The sequence below is a fragment of the Bombus pascuorum genome, chromosome 8 (assembly GCF_905332965.1).
Source record: "Bombus pascuorum chromosome 8, iyBomPasc1.1, whole genome shotgun sequence".
Lineage (NCBI taxonomy): Eukaryota > Metazoa > Arthropoda > Insecta > Hymenoptera > Apidae > Bombus > Bombus pascuorum.
The window spans coordinates 16,888,856-16,902,682 of record NC_083495.1 but is presented as its reverse complement, the minus strand read 5'-3'; the positions used below and the strand labels follow the sequence as shown (position 1 = coordinate 16,902,682).

The 13,827-nt window shown below is 35.5% G+C and overlaps 2 protein-coding genes across 3 annotated transcripts in view; one reads left to right on the top strand and one right to left on the bottom strand.

Moving 5' to 3' along the window:
• Positions 1-13,827, bottom strand: part of LOC132909575 (small ribosomal subunit protein uS10m) — a 262,722-nt gene that overhangs the window by 181,696 nt on the left and 67,199 nt on the right. The window lies entirely within an intron of this gene.
• LOC132909518 (1-phosphatidylinositol 4,5-bisphosphate phosphodiesterase epsilon-1-like) overlaps positions 1-13,827 on the top strand; it is a 125,317-nt gene that overhangs the window by 102,039 nt on the left and 9,451 nt on the right. For both annotated transcript variants that reach the window (XM_060964388.1, XM_060964387.1), the window contains exons 8-10: positions 6,389-6,613; positions 8,571-8,798; positions 12,439-12,896. In XM_060964388.1, the coding sequence (XP_060820371.1) occupies positions 6,389-6,613; positions 8,571-8,798; positions 12,439-12,896 (911 nt within the window). The remainder of the gene's footprint in view (positions 1-6,388; positions 6,614-8,570; positions 8,799-12,438; positions 12,897-13,827) is intronic.

Here is a 13,827-nt window from a genome sequence, read left to right as displayed (position 1 = left end):
ACTTCGTAAACGTTGAAAATTCTGATTATATAAATATTAAAGATGGTTTTAAAACTAGAGAAAAGGAAAAGTAAGACATTCTTTTACTTAAAACAATTTTTTAATCGATTCGTAATAATTTTGAATTAGCGAAAATAATTTTTATCGTCGAAAATATCGTTCGATACACTTTCACCGACGTAAAATAAAATTATACCTTTATTAGAAAAAACTCTGCACTCTTGGATATAAAGAAGTCTGTAAAGGCATGTTTTACTACAGTTTCATTACTGAACTTTTCTTCGATTAAAAAGTACTTGGGAAATTAATAGCCTTGTCGTCATAAACCACCTATACAAAAGTGAACTTTTTTGATTTTCACGAGAAGAGACTCGGAACTATACCAAGTACTGTACTATAAATATCTCAATTTGAATGCAAATTTATTCTTTTTTTTTTTTCTAATTGTTTTCTCAGTATCTCGAAATTATTCTAAGATGGACGTCTAATTTATATGGTGTAGTATTTTTACGTCTATTCTCCGTAAATTAAGATTGATAAATAGAGTCGTGGTCATCGTGTAATTAATCATTATGGATAACTTGCTTCGGTTAGTCACGCGAGACTCGTATTTTGTGATCTCTACTATTGTATGTATAGTTTTTTTTTTTTTTTTGCTTTTTTTTACAATTTGTCCTGAAGGACATTTGGTAAAGTGTTATATCTCATTGGTAAATAAAAAAAAAATAAAATAAAAATAAATATAGCATGTGGGTGGCTACCCCCAGCGAGGTGCCAGCTTCGTTTTTTCTAAGTTATATCTTTTATGATTATGAGTATGTATAGTTGTCCGGAAAATTCGTAACCATATTACGAATAGAATATTACAAAGACTTTTCGTATATAATCTTAAACAATTATGCTAAACGATTTTGTTTAAACTGTAAGCTTTATCTTAGAACATTCGATAATTTCCAGTATCCGTATCGATCCTTCCCTTGAGAAACTTCGTTGTTTCTAAAGATAGTCAGTTTAGTTCTGATCACCAACCGAATTAGTCTTAGAACACCGAGCGAACAAGTCTTGTTCCAGATTACGATGGAACCGGTGGAACAACAATAACCAGTGTGACTAGAGTTTAACAAGCGTCTGTTGTAGTCGATATTCTCAAGTTATGCAGCGAGATTTCCTTTAGATCTCGTAAAACGAATATTTCTCGCTGTTATCTAACCTTGCGAAATAACAGAAGATGACACAATTTACGATTTTGTTGTAAAACAGTTGTCAAAACGTCGATCGTATCGTGATTGGCGATTACCGAATAAAATATCATTCGATATTGATCAAAATTACGTAATTTTGATAAACTTTGATAAATAGTAAAATCGTTGGTACCGAATTGTGATATTCCCATTTCGATGCTTATGGTTCTTACTAATTATAACGTATAATATAATAACACATTCTGCTTTTTTCTTTTATTCGTATAATTATATTATGTACAATTTATTAAAAATGATTTAGGTTTACGGGCTCAAGAAAATATGGTTTTTCCTGGTTTGACTGTGTTTGAGCAATTAGAATCTTTTGGCCTAGCGAAAGGTGGAAATAAAAAGAAATTGAGCGAAACGTTGATTCTGACAGGCGTAATAAGTGCAACTTAGAAGAAAAAGTTCTTATAAACGGTCGAAACACGATAAAACGCTACATGGAACTACAGAATTACTTATCGATGTCAACTTTCAATTTTATACAACGCCGTGCCGTTGGATATTATCGGGGAATCCTTTGATAAAAGCTGTTATGAATTTTTTACAGATTATAGGTTATATAATAATTAATTTCAAATTCGTTAAAAAAGGAATAAAAATAGAAAAGAAAAAAGTAACGCTATGACGTGTAAAAGATCTATGATGTATTGCAATTCTCGTAGCGGGAGAATAATTTAATAAGAAGGGAATTGATATAATAATAGATTGCTGTTTCGAATGTATTACAAAATACATAAATAAGATGACTCGTTCTAGATGAAATATAAAGTTTGTTAGCATTAAAATTAATTTAGCAGGTGACAACTTTTTCACAGGGTTACGGAAAGTTTCATTTATCTTAACAAGATACGTATATGTATTTTCTTATTGTTACGTAAACATCGTAAAATTGATCGTGACAGAAACCAAGCCCAAGATGCTGGATTTTCAGTTTCAACGGCCTTAATTCTTTCGACAAAGAGGTTTGTCAACTCGGAACGGTTCCGAGCAAAGGCTGTAAATCTAAAGGGTCTAGCAGTTAGCAGATATTCCAAGAACACGAAGTATACGTTCCATAATGCTGCTGACAAATTCCAACTTTGTCAAGGTTTTTGTTGCTAACGTTTGATTACGTTGTTTACTTTGCTTTAATTTCTTTCCTGCTTTTTCTTTGCTTCTTTTTGTCTTTGTGTCTTTATGCTTGTATGAAAATATTTTTTTTTATTTAGATGCAAATTTCAGAGACGTTCTTATGCTTAGTCATATCGATATTCGATGTTACACTTCGACGCGTAAACATCTTGTAAATATTACGAGCTTTCCAGAAGGATTTCATCGCATAGAATAGTATCCTATGCGACTGAACTAATTTCAGAAACTCGTATTACATTTACTCGTGGTATTTTTCGACTCTTACGCGATAAGAAATTCGTAGAATACGTTTTCGAGCAAAATCGCTTGCTTCTCGAGTCGAACACGATTCCATTACTTTTCCAAAATAAGTTTGAAATTGCAGACGTCGTTCCTGTACAATCTAGGTGAAGCTACTTTTAAGGTTTCTGCGATATCTTCTTCTACTTCGTGAGGACCTTGATTCTACTGCCATTACTACACTTACTTTTACTTACGATTATAAGAGAAAGAGAAATATAGTAAATTTAGATTTTTAATACAGAGCACCGTTTCGTTTTACTACGTTTGAATTCTTTTCTGTTTCAAATACACGGAGAATTTGTAATACGATTACCAAAATTTAATTAATCTACAAATAAAATAAAAGAAGCAACACGTTATAAATGTAGGCATTTTCTGTCGCGTTATTCCGAATTGTCACGACGAGATTATTTCTTCATTGGCTCGTGAAATTCGTGAAATGTCCTTTTTCTTCGTTTATATCCTTTTATTTCTGTTTGCTACGTAGTGTACTTAATACACAAACGCATCCATCACACTTCACAGTCAACCATCCTTTCGCGTATTGTAATCAATTTTCATTCTCTCGTAAATGTTTTTTTTTATACGACAGATGCTATCAAATATATTCGGAGTACTTCTTCTTCGGTGAGTGCAAAGGTTTGAGAATGAAATGGATTTTTTTTTTTTTTTTTACAAAGGAATAGATTTTATTATACTACAGATAATTTATCGAGTTATTGATATGATTTTCCGTTATTTCCAATAACCGTCATCGGTCATTTTGTCAGCAATTGAAAAAACATTTGATTTCCGTTCAAAAAATGAACGCACGTTGATTTTCAAACTCTCGATAGTTCGGAATTTCTTTCCATTTGGACTGTTTTACAATGCGTAAAATAAATAAATATCCGATGCATCTACGTACTACGTATATCTATGTGGCGAACATGGAGAACGCTTCAAAACGATACAATTCAGTTCGTAGATATCTTTTTGTGTTTGCATAGAGATGTGCCATCTGGTATTGTCGTGATTGTCGCGACCAACTTTCTGCGATTGGCCAAAACCCGGTGTTTCTCTTCGATCGTTGTCGATAGTTGGTCTAACGCTCGATCGAGTTGACATTATTCCAGCCAATTATCGTAATCACCTTGTCACTGTTAGACCCTTAACGTTTTAACGATTAAAATATGATCAACGGCTTCTTGTACAGCTGAATTGATGGTCGTGCGAAATGTTTAAAACACATCTGACTATTCTGTCCAATGTAAAAATTGTGAAATTGTAAAAGAGATATCTTTGATCTACGATTATTAAATTGTCAACTTACTCGTATTATTGGTTAATAAATTACTGCGCAAAAGAGCCAGAAGTAGTCGCGATATTTATTGAAATTAGTAATAAATTCTCATCGAAGGAATCTTTTTTTGCAATAGGCTTTTTTAACTCTACCTGTGTATATTTGAAACGCTGTAGTTGCACAAAGTTTGGCAATGTTTATCGTTCGGTGCAAATAAATATTCACGAGGTAAAATTACAACAAAACATTTAATATCGAAGAATTTGTATGAAAACCGTATCTACGGTTGAAATAAAATTTAGGGAGCTTCCAATTCGAAATGGAACAGGCGCTAAATATGTATTTTATCGGTTTCTATCTAGAACGCTAATCGTACGTGTTTTAGACCGTTGTATCGTTTTTACATAAAAAAATGTCAATCCTCCGATCACGTTACCTAAATCCATACATTAAGAAAAACAACGATAGCGCTTGCACGACGGTTCGTTGAAATTCTGTTAAAATTGCTCCTGAAGAGAATTCACCACGCTATTCGTTGAACAAATACCATTGCCGATATTCAAAGTGCAAACGGCCACAGGAGGGCGCTGTCCTACTAATAGAACAGTGGACTTTAATGGGTCAAATTGATGAAATTTTGATCGACATTTGGCACACGATATCTACAGGTGTAACTATGCAAAAATAACGCTCTTGAATTACCACGAAGATATCACTCTATATAAATTTACAGCTTCAAGCAGTTGCACACCGAATTAAAAATGTCCGATAACTGTATTTATATATAATTATACGATGACTGACGTACATAATAAATTCCTGCTTCATATCGATTAGCGTGTCTGTTATTCCAGAGTAGTTGCGAATTTTCAGCTTAGGAATGACGTGTAAAATAGAAAGGAAATATAAATTTTAGATATCATGCACGCATGTATAAAATATCATAGTATGCAACGGATCAACGTTGATTACCCAATATATGTAGAATAAAATTTTTGATCTAAAGAGTAGATCGACGTCGATTTAAAAAATCTTTTATCAATTGATTTGTTATCCTCCAATATTTAGAGATAAAGGAAGCACGCTCGAACGATACTTGATACCACGCAGAAGCAAATTGAATATTACGTAATTACTAAAATTGATAAAACTCGTGTAAATATATTCGTGTTTATAATTTGAAGATTACCTTTTTTTCCACTACTTTCCATTACCTATTACTCGGATCAACCATTTGCATTGTTTGGCTGAACTTAAAAATCCAAATTTTATAATCGTTTTTTTCTAAAATGTCTTTATTTGATAAAAATGTAATATATAGAATGTGCCAGGCAAACAGGAAAAATATATCCACAAAGATTAACCGGTGTTCTCTGAAACACCCATTCGTAACAAGTTATGTACTTACCTTTACATTCCTTTTACATTTATTTACTTTTATCACAACGACCAACATTCGTACGATTTATTAACAACTGTATATAGTGTAGTATAGTATAGCATAGAAAATATTATAAATAGAAATAACGTAGAAATAATCGAAACGGAGAATAGAATTAATTTAGGTTAAAGTTGATAAACGCTTACACAGCATGGATCGTTTTTCTTTTCACATATATCGTAGAGGATATATTTCGACGTAACGCGCGCTTTGAATTTTGAGATATTGTAAAAATAATATGTCGAGAAAAAGAAATTTTCATCTCTGTGACCTTAATCTTGAGATATACTTCTAAGGTTTTTGCTACAAAGTAAACCCCCGAAGAAATTCTAACCTGATCCAATCTACCCGAAACCCAATTTCCACTTAAAATCAGAATTAGATCGAACAGTGTTCCGGTGGTACTTGTCCGCTCGAGAGCGAAGCTATCGCGAGCTTCTTTATACCCGAGGGTATTTCACACGAATGTCCCTACAAATTATAGATTGCCATTTAGTTTGGCTAGAAATTTCGAAATAAGTACGATTCACAAGATCGCAAATATCAAGAGGCGAGAGAAACCGCTGCAAAATTCAGAACCCCTTGTAACTTAGAAACGTGTACCCTCTACGATATACGTAAAAAGAGATGATCCGTGTTTTCGCCATAATTTCGGGTCATTTTTTCTGTATGCATGACAACAACGAAGAATGTGCAGAATCGCTTTTGTAGCGAAAGATTTATAGCTCGAGTGACCTTTGAAATCGTCTAAACACCAAGTACCTCGGTTTAGATAGGAAAGCTACGTATCTCATTTTTCAGAGATATACAAGCAGCCTTGAATTTTGACAAAATCGGGCCACGAGTCGGAAAGTACGCTTTGCTCGATGCTATAAAATTTGATATAAATGTCTGAATGTTAAATTTTTTAATACATCGATAGCTATAGTTTTGTCACGATCGTACTGACAAAAAGTATCGTAACAAGAAACCGTATAAGCAAAGAATTGATTTTCGTTTTAGTCTCAACACGAATGCAAGGACCACGACGAGTCGCCGCGTAGCAGCAGCAAGGTTGCCGAGCCCGAAAACGTGTCATCTTCGGGGCAAACGGCAAAAATTGCTATCGATACCAGCACCGAATCACCCACGGAATGGAATCCGAGGAACAGTTCGTTGAAACAGCAAGAGAACGCTCCAGTCCGTGATACAAACTCTGTTCTCGAAAAAATTGCCGAATTTCATAAGGTAAAATTCGTTTCGTGACAATCCTTCTATGACGTTATGAAATTCTATCGTTTTTTAAAAATGTCCGATCGCAAGTACCTTAAAGACGTTTTAATCTCCTAAAGCATTCTTTTCGAATGATCGGTAATAAACGAATCTTCTCCTCTCGATCGTTTACTTTCAGCTTCGTATCACACAGAATAAACATATTCACGTGTTTAAAAAATATTTACGCGTTACGTGTATAACGTTGTTGAAAAAATGATATAGATATGGCTAAGATTTATTAATAATAGTTTGGTGGACGTTATTAATATACGTCGCGTAAAAATAATATTTTAGATAAAATACAGAATGAAACGCACTAAATACGAATCGATCAGTTTGTAACTTGCGTAAGAATACTTTTTCGTTCTATAAAACTTTAGTAAAAGTTCATTGTAAGCGTTCGCTCGAACATAACGTTTATAGTTAAAGTACTGTTACGTCTCTTTTTAAGATCTCTTTTTATTACAAGCGTTGCGTTGTTCATAAAATAAATGTTCGGGCGTATAATTTTTTATTTTTGCTTTATTACGGGGTATAATAAAAAGGAAGAATCGAAACTCTACGTTCTTATAACGATATCTAGTCAATCGTGGAGCGTAATACTCGTAAGAAATAAGAGAATGTCAAATGTATCTTTCATAAGGCATTATAATATATAGATATAGAACGCAGGCGGATTACGATTCTATTATTTCCTCGTGTATTATCTGCTGTCCATATAAAAGTTGCGGTAGCTACTTCGATGTTCGTACGAATGAACACCGAACGCTAAACGCTTCTACGGTTATCTTCCATAATCAAACAACGAATAATGTTCTCACCAGGTGTCGAAAAATAAACGTATTCCGATTAACAATCGTTTCATTAAATACTTACATTACGTACTTCCAAACTTTTATTAAAAAATCGGCATCGTACATATCGGTATCGTACTTGTAAAATTTGTTACGATCGAAATTATACCGTCTTCTGTTCCATTTAATCGAAAGAAAACGGCTGATCGATATCTGTATCTGTAACGGTTTCGATGAAAACAACTTGTTACGTAGATATCGTAATTTTTTAGGTGTATCACTTTCCCAGTAAATCGTCGATATAACACGTATATTGTAATTGTACGGAGCAATTTATACGTGAAAATCAATATGTAATTATATTCAAGCACACAACGTGAACGTTTAACTAGGCACGTTGTCGTTGAAATCGGAAAGAAGGGTCTGTCGGAAGTCGTCGATCGCTCGTCTTTTTCTCTCCGTCGATCTGACGCGACACCTTGACATCGCGTGGCGTGACATACGCGCTGATAATTGCGGCGAACTCGGTACGCCGTCTCATCCTTCTACCTTCCGTGGCAATACGATTCCGTTAAATAAATTTCAAATTAATCAAGGCAATATCGATATTGATATATCTTTATATAGATTTACTAGACGTAAACGCGCGAATAATATATTCGAACCTGTTCTTCGATGGTTATAAACGATCGAGGAAGCTTAAACAGGCCTCTGAAAGGAAAAGTCTACGACTATCGTAAAATAAAATCTTACGTGCAAAAATATTTCATAGCATTTTTAGTGCTATAAATTTCACACTTCGAATGCCATTATACGTAACGCTGTTATCGATGCCCTATAAAAAGTCGAAAATGCGTATCTCTTGTATCCGATTCCAGGGACGCGAGAAATCTTGACCACAAAGAAGTAATTGTATTTTTTAAATCCTACATTTAGAATTATTTTGTTACGCTAGGAAAGGGTTAAATCGAGGAACCAAGTTTTGGTTGCATTTCGACCAAAGAAAAGGAAGAAATCTTTTCGCTTGAAAAATTATACACTTTCCGTTTCGCGTACGATTCGAGACACCATAAGTTCACGCTCGATGATATGAAAATATTTGAAAATGTTCATCAAGTTATCGTATTTTCGTGTAGCACCAACATGCTCGAGGCAGAGACGCGACGACTGGCTCGCTTCATCGTACGCTCAGCATTCATACGACCGCGATCGAGCAAACCTACATGGCCGAAGAATGTGACGAGAACGACTATCATTTCGATCTCGATTCCTACAAGCCGGTACAACCGATCACATTCGACCATGGGGTTGCGTTATTTCCTGTCGCTGCTCCGCACTCCGGAATGGATCTGCATCTTTTGCAGGTAAACTTGCGATTTGTGTCGTAACGTGTTCCGTTTCTTTTCTCTCTTCACCGTATTGAGTCCCTAATTTTCTTACTCGACTGTCTTGATCCTCGATTAACGTCGCAATGCGTTTTCGTCGCTCGAAACGTTTGCGCGTTGTTCGAGAATACAAATATTTGTTGTCGATCTATTATTTGAGAAACGCGGTGCACAGCTATCTCCGCATCGTATAATTTAATCATCGATAGTTGGAAAATCAATTTGCTAAAATTAGCTAAAAATAGAAACAGTAATGATAGAACGAGCGACGGCAGTGAATTTTATTGTTATTATATTGTAAAAAGGTTTATTGTTTGTCTCTCTATTTTATCGATTTAGCGACCCATATACCACGTGCGCAATAACGTACCCATATTATATATGTATATCACTTATAGGTATTCACTGTATGAACTATCGCCAGTGCATATGGTAAATGTAAAATAAAATATAACGTTATATTTTACAAATGAAAAGAAAATGCTATTTATCGCATAGCATAAGGTGAAATATAAACATTTCCGTATAAACTATTGCGTAAATAAGGACGATTCGCAAGTACTATAACATAGTATTTAACGAAACGAGAATCACTGACGACAAAAAGATGTCACAACTTGAACGCGTTTTCGAACGCTTTCGAACGCTTTCGAACTTAATTTACGATATTAAGCGTTTATTCGTTCAAAGAGAATAGAAAATATGTACTTGGATCACGCGTTAACACGCGATTCGTTAAAATAGAAACGATCGCGTATTCCAAATTCCAGCTACTTATGCGCGTCACATCGCGTCATATGCATACGGATGAAACTACAGTAGGAACCTTGAAAAGAAGCGCGCATAGTCGAGACGCGACCTTATCCTCGGACGATTTCGAAATATTAATATTTCAACGTCCAGCTACTTTTGTAGTTGCTGGACATGGTGCAGGCTTGAGATAAAAGACGTCGTCAGCGTAGTTTTCCCGCACTTCAAAAGGATTTCAAAGGGTCTAACTTTACCGTGCTACCGCAGATATATTTCGCGAGGAAGAAAAAGAGAGAGAGAAGAAAGAAAAAGAGCGAAAGGAGTCAAAGATCGGGAAGCAAGCGAGGAAAGCAGCTAGAAATGGAAAGGATTAAAGTTGGAAGACGTCGAAAGAGGAGGTTAGAGGGCGAAACCAGGTCACTTGTTCGTACGAAACGTCTTCGCATCAATTAGTTGCTTATAGAAATCTGCTTTTTGTATGTTCGTAACTTGTAATATCTACGAAAAACTATTAACGGTTACTTCAAATGTTGTTAATATTTTATTATTACGAAAAGAAACAAAAATGATCGTGTAAATAATTTTAACAAATTCGTTACTTACATTTGCTTAACGTAAAACTTAGTATATATACGCGTTGCCCCGTTTATTAAGCAGAAAAAACTAATGAAAAGTTTTATCGATCCAAGTATTAATCAAATTATCGATCAAAGATCAATACAAAATTTTTACGTCACGTATTATCGCGTGGAGTTTGCTCGAAAATATTTAACGATTCGCTTCTAGCACGTTAACAAAATCATTTACTTATACATACGTATACAAAACTATCTTGCGTCTCTGTTAGACGATAAGTCTTTTATCTTCGTTTATATCATCTTCGTAAAGTACCTATACGAGTTTGAAAACGTGAACATTTCGTCTATTCCAGAATTACGTAAATCAATTTTCTATAACAAGCTCGAGCGTCCTGAATTCACTTTGTCGGTCACATTCCTAAATTTACATCTTCAGAATTCATCTTCATTAACATTCACTTTGTAAATCTGAACGTTATAAATAGTTGAAAATCTCATATTTTGATCATCTCGTATTTTAAACACCTTCGATTATTCACGCTTCTAATCGCAACTCCAACTTTCCAAATTTTGCTAATTTTGCTAACTTTGCTTCCTAGCTAATCGATTATCTTTCCTCTCGTATCTATACTGTCAATTCCGATAAATACTTACATACGTCGTAATAATATTGCAAAAATTACACGTGTATGTATATTTAACGATCAAAGATATTAGTAGTGTATATCAACGTATTAAGAAATCGGACGTACTATACTTAATAACTCGAATATCATCTCACGAACGACGTTTATTAGCGATTGAGGATCATCTACTTTTCACATTCGTTGTACATTTTTCTACAAAATTGCACATTTTAATAGAAATTATCATCCATTTCTAGGATCAGTGGGATTTCCGAATTTTACGCTCGAATTTTACGATCGCGTTCGCTTATTTTATAGACGTCATCGACGTGTTACTTGTTTGAAATCAACGAATCCGTGAAAATGTATCGTTGGTACGGCGCGGCACAGCGACGAAAAATATAGCGGACGAAAGACTTAAATTCGAAGAGTGTAACGCCGGGCTCTACATCATTGTTTACGCGTCGCGAATATTCGTCGTTGACTCGTGGTGTGTTAACGCATCGTCGATTAATCTATCCGTGCTTCGACGAAGATAAATAATTTCACATACTGCGTGCGCTTTTATAAATGTCCGCGTAGACTGCACTTATGGCCGACCGCGTAAACGGTGTTCCAAGTGCATTAGAAGTTCCATCAGCGTTATAAACACAGGCACGATGTATGCTGGTTTGGCGTGCGTTGCGCCGCGGTACGACTCGGCGCACCACAACTGCACAGATACCACTAAAACGATTTAATAGCCAGAGATTATAATCGGTGGAATTGCGCGAAGAGATTTTCGTGGCGATTGCTGGTGCTTTCGTTACATTTTCTTCGCCGAGATACCGACCCTAATGAATTTTCAACGAATAATTTAAAGACGATCGTCTCTCGAATTAACTGATCCGAGAAAGTATAGCCTGAGACGATAAAGCGAGAGAAACCGAAGGATTTATCATGGAACGTCTGGGCGATCGACTGGCAGAAGTTTGGAAAATTTCCACCGTAAGAAGATCAGCAAGGAAACGTTTGTTAAACGATAGTTGCGTTATGGCTTAAACGATTTCCAAGTACGAATATTCGTTCGCGTGTTATTTCGTTCCAGAATCCTACAACAATTTACCAAATGTTCTTCTGGAAAAGCTGCAATCCCATTACAGCATTTTGTTTCGTACGTAGCAAAAAGAATATCTCTACAACTCGAGTAAAAAAAGCAGATTTCCTGATTCTAATTTCCTATAATACCGAAATTTCGTAGGAAAATTTGGAATACCAACGATATTGCAAAGATCCGAGATAGATCGCGTAAATGCATTATCCTTGAAACTATGTTTTCCAAATTGACTGTTAACCTATATGCATACATACATACATATGTATATGCTTTCATCGTCCGTATCAGAGTTACTTTTCTATCTATTGCGAGACTAAATATGTTGCGTATTGTATTACGTATTTTTGCATAAACCTTTCAACGCTTGGTTATAAAATTTTATAGATCTATCGCCTATTTTTGGCAGGCTTGTTATCTAGGACCAAGCAACGATTTCTTCTTTTTCCAACTATCTTGACCATCGGCTGACACCTAAATGGAAAAATAAACGAAAAAGTTTTATTCGGATAATATAATATTTAGATGGTATTTGAAGAAGAACGAATAATACGAAAACTTGATATCGCCAGGTATTGCATCACGGGACAACGTTGGTGCATTGGGACTGCGAAGGCGGTACGACGAGGACGGCCTTAGTATTCGCGCGAGTGGATCGCGCTTGCGGTACGTTCGTGTGGGAAAAGCCACCCTGGAGTCCATTGAAAACTGCCCAGCTGGGAGGTACAGCTTCTGCAGATTTTTCGCTAACTGCCAATCCAGAAGACGTGGTATCGGCCGGTTTAGTAGGGAGATATACCATGCAACAGACGGACTGCGCTTCCGTGACGCTGGAAGAGGGATTTTTGGACCTGAGCTCCGTCAAGGAAGTCATGATCGGCTGTTGCGATCGGGACAGAGAGACCGACCTCAGAAGCATTTACAAGAGATACGGTCTATCGGGATCCGATTCATGTATCGGCCTTATGTACGGCTCCAGTCTGCCGGACAATCGACTGATCTTTCTCCTTTGCCCTCCTGCGCTTAGCAAGTAAGTAGCGTGGCCCTGTGATTTCCACGGTATCGTATATATGTATGTAACATAAAGCAATATCGAACAGAATAGTAGAACGTGGAAAACGAGTTTAGAAAAAATTTATTCGACACGTTCGAAGATAGATAGAAGAAAGTATCGCGAGAAAACGGAAGAAAATTACAAAAGTATTAGGTGATTGAACATTAACCGAGATACGTGGTGGACGAAATATTTCTAAATTATACGGTAGAAGTCAACGATTTATTTTTTATAATATTTGGCAATTTCGAGCAACCTTTCTAAAACTGTAAAATATTTTCTAGCGAATAATAGCGATATTAACGTGCAATATATTTTTAAACGTCGTAAACGATATTTTGGTAAAAAGAGTCGAATAAATGAAACTGTATTTCGATGGTATAATTTGGTAAACATACAACTCTGTTCTGATACGTTTGATTTTCGCGAGTAACCAAATAACAAAGAAACCTAAAATAATAAAGCGTAACAAAGCGATAATACGAATCGACTGTTAATTAAATCATAATTACGAATATTAACTATTTAATTTTACGGTGGAAATTGTTCGTAATTTAAATGTTGGAAATTTCGAGTTTTGCATATTCAAAAGCATAGCTTGAAGCTGTTTTGGTAAAGTTACGCTGGACGGTAAATTTCCAGTGCGGATACCAGCCAAATTTATAACGATAGACCTCGCGAAAAGTTACCTTTGGATCGCGTTAGAGGAAAAGATGCATTAGGTCTAGATCAGCGAAACGTTCCGCTCGTTTTTTCCGGAGAATATACCGTTACGACAAACCTTTATCCAACGCTACTACTGTAGCCTGCGAATCGTGCACGGAATAGCCATTTTCTCGAGTTTACCTAAATTGACAAACATAGTACTGCTAAAAAAGGGAACTACTATCGAAGGAGTTATTACCGC